Source organism: Frankliniella occidentalis, unplaced genomic scaffold, assembly GCF_000697945.3.
Source record: "Frankliniella occidentalis isolate FOCC.00 unplaced genomic scaffold, Focc_3.1 Scaffold111, whole genome shotgun sequence".
Classification (NCBI taxonomy): domain Eukaryota; kingdom Metazoa; phylum Arthropoda; class Insecta; order Thysanoptera; family Thripidae; genus Frankliniella; species Frankliniella occidentalis.
Genome location: NW_026267239.1, coordinates 610871 through 617283, shown reverse-complemented (window position 1 = coordinate 617283; position 6413 = coordinate 610871). Strand labels below are relative to the sequence as shown.

Here is a 6413-nt window from a genome sequence, read left to right as displayed (position 1 = left end):
GAGGGGGAAAGAGGAAAAAGCACCGACAGAGGATTGGCCCGTGATTTGAACACGGTGCCGATTGGCTGCTGCGAGTCGTAGAGGAGCGGGAGGTCGTAATCTGGAGGGCTGATCCAGCGCCCCCGCTACGGGCTCGTATTCCTGTCGACGAGGGAGAGTCGGGCCGGGCAGGGGAGAGGGGGGAGGGGGGAGGTATGACGTGGCATGATGCGCAGGCAAAGTTTATGACGCGACCTTAAAACACAGGCCGTACCACAGCAGTGACGCCATGAGCAGTAGGGGTAGGAGGGGGAGGGGGGGGGGCTGTCCACGAGGAGGGCGCGCGCGGCCTATTGTGCGTGTGGGTGGGCGGGTGGAGAGAGAGGAAGAAAGAGCTTGCGCCATTCAGATTCAGAGGGAACCCGCGCTGGCGCGTGCCCGCAGGCCGCAGGTCCACTTTGTACCTACGGTATACCCTCTGACGAAAAGCAACTGAAAAGTATACAATTATTTCTGTTTCGGATGCATATGTATAGTTATTTCTGTGTAAGTAAATGTTAGGAAAAAATCTCAATTTATTTCTTAGTCACACAAAAAAATGTATGTTAATTTAATTTAGTGAGGAATGGGAGAGGCTATTAGTTGCAAAAGAAAAAGGCGACGGGTATGAGCGTGAGAGAGGACAACGAAGGCGCCCCTAATTTTTCCTAGTTAGCGTTATTTTTTGTTTGTTTGTCTGTGTCCCTCCGGGCCAGATTGGCAGAGCGCCACTCTCAACCTCACGCCCAAGCCCCAGTCCAGAACGTCCGCCCGCTGCCTCTCTCCACAGCTCCCCAGCTCGCAAAAGGATGAGGCGAGGCATGCCTCAAAAAAGTCCGTATGTATAATAATAGTCGTGCTTGAAAAGGGCCTGTTCATTGTGAATTTCATATAGAAAAGAAATAATGCAAATTTAGACGTGATCAAAACCTGCGCAGCAACCTCATTCCGCTTAGAAAGAAAGCCCAACATGGATATTAACAACACTCACCTGGCACCAGCCGCGGCCCGTTGGAGGACAGGTTTCCGGATCCGTATTTGACCTGGCCCCCAGAGGCGTTGGACACGATGGCGATCTCCTCGAGGTCGGAGCCGGCCGAGCCGCCGGGCGCGCCAACGCCACAGCCCGCCGGCGTGCCCGGCCCGGGTCCTCCCCCCGGCCCGGAGCCCGAGCCGGCCCGGTCCACCAGGCGCGTCGAGGAGCCCGCCGTGGAGGCGGCGGCGGGACTCGAACCCTCGCCCCGCCGCCCGGCCAGCGACAAGACGAGCCTCTTGGCGGCGGACATGACGCACTAGGCCCCCTGAGCCCGTCATCGGCCGGCCAGCATCGCTCCGCTCCCCGGCTGCTCAGTGCTCACGCGGCTCACGAGCCCGACGCGACCCCGCGGGCCAGCCGCCCCCGCAGGCTCCGAGCCGCCCCCGAGCAGCCGCGAGCAGCCGCCCCCAGCACGGCGCAGCCCCCAGCCTGCCGCATCCTGCAGAAAAAGAAAACAAAGGGGAACGTTAGAAACATACAAAGATAACAATGCCCACTCCAATACAGTAGTCTCAAAATTGACATGGAACGCATACAGTATGTATCATGAATTAAGTACAAAATGTCAGTCTGATCCCAACTTTCTGAGTTAATAGCAGACTGCGAATCTCATTTTGCCCCCTCCTCAAAAGTTCATCATTGAAACAATTGACTCTTGTCAACCCTTTCCGTTCCTCATCGCTGTTCGGCTGGAGCTGGAGGTGGGTGGCGTCCATTGTGGCCCCGTGCTGCTCGTGGCCCTGGAGCCAGGGAGGGAGGGGGGATAATGATGGAACTTTATGGGCCACAATGATTAAGTTGGAAAGCAGCGGGCCCAGCGGGCCGGGCCGCGAATACAAGCAAACAAAAACAGACTGGTCGATACCCTGCGGCAACTTTGCCATAACCCCTACTTTTTAGCAGATGATACGTTTGACACTGATTTAGACTTCTTGCTCGTCCCATCAACTCCCTCCTAATGTCAGAACCAGGCACTGGTCTGAAATCTGTATCATCTTCTTGCATCCCATCATTGTTGATTCAAACTTTCTTTTCAGCATCATTTTGATTGTTGTTTGCGTTTAACTGTCTTTAGCGAGGGGGTTCGTTACTGGCGGTGTACGTGACCTCTTTGGCTACTCGTCTAGCCGGGGGGCGGTCGTGTTTCCTGTCGGTCTCGTCCTCTTCCCCGTGTAGGGGTGTAGGGTGTAGGGGCCCAGCCCAGCCTATCCTGCGGGATTACTGGAGGGATGTGCGGAGGCCTATACGCCCCTGCCGACCTGCCGGAGCAGGCCGAGCCGAGCTGCCCAGCTACAATCGAGTTGGCCAAGTCGAGGGAGCGGGGAGGGGAGAGGGGACGGCCATCCTGCTACGCAAATTTACATTTGGCGTGGGTCGGGCCTCATCCCCTCCTTTACCCTTCGGACGGGCCGCCGGGGGACGCCTTGCGGATCGAGCCGATGATCAAACGCACGCAATCAAACAACTGTGGACCGAGTGCCGGAAACTTATCTAATTCAAGGACGGTAACTAACTCGTTGGGATTCCGGCACGTCAAGTGAGAGCTGCTGACCCATCAGCAAGCGCAGGGGGGTCTGGCCTGCAGGCAGCCACGCTAGGCAAGCTGGAATCCCTACGGCCGCTTTCGATGCGTAAGTGTTTTTGCACTGGCTCTCAATGGTACCTGCGAAAATGTAGATTTTCAGCATTTTCTTTGCAATATTTTTGGCACTCCTAGAAATTCTGACAACTTTTTTTGGACCCTGGAGTCATGCTACACTATACAACTGATTCGAAAGGAGCCTGAAATTATTTGCTACCAGAAAGTACACAAATGTGCCATTTGTAATTTTACAAGGAAGCATACAACAATAAAAAAAGAAAAATCGCACCGAAATTTTTTCAAGCTACTCTCTTTTCTTCTGCTCTGCTTCTTTTTACCCTGCTCTTTCTTTCTCTCCGCCCGTTTCTAGGTTATCCAGTGACGCTGGCTGTGCACTGCGCTACCAAACAGGTTGGGCAACACAACGTGTTGGCAGCTCCGCTCAGCTCCGCTCAGCTCTGCGCCTCTGCTCAGCTCTACTCTACTCTGCTCAGCTGCGCTGGCAGTGGTTGCAGGAGGTCATTAGTAAAGGGGACAGAGCGTGGCGAGCGTGTTCACGGAGAATTGCACGGCTCGGCTTGGCCCGACCTGCCTGGCACGGCAGTGAACCAGCGCTCGCTCTGCTGCTCGACGCTTTCTTTCTTTTTTTATATAGCCGTAGAGAGTGGGGTGGAGAAGGGAGAACGCGACGACCAACTACTGAGAAGAAGGGAAAAAGACAACATTTCGAAACGCTTTTTCTTCCTTATGAAACTCTATCTTTCGTTGTTTCCTCCTTGTCTCCGTGACCACATCTTTTCCTTCGCTTTTTCCCTGTAACATACAGTAGTTCTCTCCCCTCTCCCTCCAACCGGCTAAAGACCACCAGTCATTTGTCTTCTATCACCCCCTTGCTCGCCCTTGTCGTTTCCCCACCAACCCCATTTCAGTCTCCAGGTGAATGTCCATTTACTTAAAATAAAGAGCGCGCCGCCCGCACCGAGGCCACCACCACCACCACATCGTCACCACCCCGTCCAATCAATCCGTCGCCATCTCCACTTCCGCGCGACCATTTTCTCGTTGATTGTACACCCTTCTCTCTCTCTCTCTCTCTCTCTCTCTCTCTCTCTCTCTCTCTCTCTTTCTCTCTGTCTCTCTCTTGCCGATACCTCACATTTTCCTCTCTGTTTCTCCCCCTCTCTTTCTCATGATCTCCCTTTTCACAGCCCTTGCCTTTGCCTCAACCAAACCTTCTGACGTCAGCAGGCCGTCGCGGGCCACCGCGACTATGGCCATGCCTAACCCTCAGGAGGTGTACAATATTATTATTTTTTTGTAAAAATAAAGTTTCCTAACGCGCATGGCAACACCATTTGTGTTGTGTGAACAGCTGTGTGAAATTAGATAGCGGCCAAGATGGCGTGGTGGGGGTGGGGCAGGGTAAGGGGTGGCTATGTCGAGTTGGGCTCCTTCAGTCGAGCCCCGCGGCCCATTGTCGTTAGGATGTGTTTTTTTTTTGTATTTTTTTTCGCTCTGATTGACTTGCGGTGCCAAAGCTTCTACGTAAGCTGAAATGCCTTTAATCCACGTCACATGCGAGAGGGAGAGGAAAAGAGGAAAAATGCCGCAAGGAAAAGAAGTAAAGAAAAAAAGAATACCGAGCAGAGAAAAAGAAACACTCTGAATCACCCAACGGATTACGGGCCGTAAAAAAGCGACCAAGTGGCTTTTATACGCTCTCGCGGGATGAAACAAAAAAAAAAGCCTGTGAGCGCGGGGGAGAGAGAGAGAGAGAGAGGGCACCATTTCGGTTTATAACCACTTGTATTAAAGGGAAGGCTCTTCCTTAGTCTTGCAAACAAAAAGTGAAACAAAACTTTCGAACCATGTGTACTTTTAACGATATTTTGCTGTTTTCGGGTGGAGGGTGGGGGGTTAGTGATATTTCTATCCAGTCTTTTCAGCAGTCAATAGTGTTGATCAGTATGGACTGCCAAACAGCCGCGCATAGCTGTCGGGCGTCCAGTCACCACTACCGTGCTGCAATCATGGTGACTTGCCTTCCATCACTGACCAAACCACTGATTTTCATTCAGAAAAACAAATCTCATTCGGCGATTGCGCTCGGCTCCACCTCGTTAGCGCCCCGCCCCTCCACGCCCCGCCACGCCCCACCACGCCCGCTCGCATAGTGCGACGATTCAATCGTACTAGGGCCTCGGTCAGTCCGCGGCGATGATCCGATTGGGAACCCGATTTAAAATTACATCATATTGAGGTTCGACCCATCCCTGCCTCTCTGTGCCGTTTTCTATTGTTATTGTTGACGCTTATGTTGTGTTGTTTTTCACCGGCCAATCCGCTGCTGCTGCATCCCGCTCATTTCCCCCGCACACAAACACCTCTCTATCCCCTCTACCTTTTCTCGCTTTTGTTTAATTTATGCTCGCTCTCGCTCGCACGCACGCGGGCGCATGGGGTGGGCGCGCACCCGACCGCGACCGCCGCAAGCTCATCAATGATGGACGCGGTGTGCAGAGTGGTGCACTGCTTGTAGGAGGGCCCCGCCGGCCCGAGCCGAAGGCCCCACGCAACAGGAGCTAGTGCGGCAGCAGGCGGCAGCAACAGATTTTGCCTCTTGTCGCGCCGGTGTTGGCGCGACCGCGGCCGCCGCCTTCCTCCAGGACGACACGCTCTCTGCCCCCGACTGGAGCGAGAGGGCGCGAGAGGTAACGGGGCTGAACGGGAAGGGGGCAGAGGGAGGGCGTCTTTGTAGGCCGTGGTGCGGTTTGGCGAGGTACTGCCCCCTCCGTCCCTGCCGCCGCCGCCTTTAGTTACAGCGGGTGGGGGCGTGGGCCATGGCCTCCAAACTATACCTTAACTTTTCCTTCATAGCTGTAGAGGGCCGATAGCTTTGCCACAGTTTGAAAGAAAAGGGCCGACAAGCGGTAAGCGAAGTCGGCCACTGCAAAAACTATTTCCGCGTACATTTACGACGTGTGAGTACTATGTGTAACTTCGTTATTACAAAACCCACTTCGTAAATTTACGTCTTACTTAAAATTTACGGTTTAAAACTCTTACTCCTACTGTTATTTCGTGTAAGTCACTCTACAAATTACAAAAGCAAATTGGCAGTTTTAATCTGTGTTTCTCATGAAGGGTTTCATGGAGCTGTATCATTAAATTGTTGGCATTTATTTTTGCTCTTGTTGCAGGAGGACCACGCGGATTTTGTGCCCGTCCGATGTGAGCGGCCCGACGGCGAAGAGGTACAAGTTTGCGGAGACGACGCCGACGCGCCCCCGCGCCACGCGGCGCCGCTGACCCCTCCTTCCCGCCCGAACCACCGCCACTACTTGCGGTAATAGAGAGAAAGTTGCGGCACTTTGCCGCGACGAGCGCCCGAGCCGGACGACGCGGGGAGAGCGGCGGAACGGCTGTGCAACAAATGAGCCAAATTGTGTCAGGAAAGAGAAGTTTCGCCGCTCGAGTCCACAAGAGTGAGTGGCGGGAATTCTTTTTTTTCTCCCCGTCCTGCTTTCTTATCAAACCGGCGACGGCGCGGGCGGTGGCGGGGAGCAGGCGCTCGCGACGCGCGGCCGGGCGGCCCGGGGCCTCTGAGCCGTGAAAATTCCATTACTGTTCTTTCCGCTGGCGGAGAGTCTCGATATTATTTTTTGGGCGTCACCGCGAGGCGACCGCCGCACCATTCAGTCCTCTTTCCTCCTCCCATTCGCCGTCGATGCCGCTCCATAATGAAACTTATACCGCGGGTGAAAGGGGAGGGGGGGG

The 6413-nt window shown here is 54.3% G+C and overlaps 1 protein-coding gene across 1 annotated transcript in view; it reads right to left on the bottom strand.

Annotated features, from left to right (window-relative positions):
- The window catches only part of LOC127749954 (fibroin heavy chain-like), a 125529-nt gene that overhangs the window by 38427 nt on the left and 80689 nt on the right, over positions 1 to 6413 (bottom strand). Inside the window, exon 2 of the mRNA XM_052270132.1 lies at positions 1010 to 1493. Within this exon, the coding sequence (XP_052126092.1) occupies positions 1010 to 1304 (295 nt within the window). The 5' untranslated portion in view covers positions 1305 to 1493. The remainder of the gene's footprint in view (positions 1 to 1009; positions 1494 to 6413) is intronic.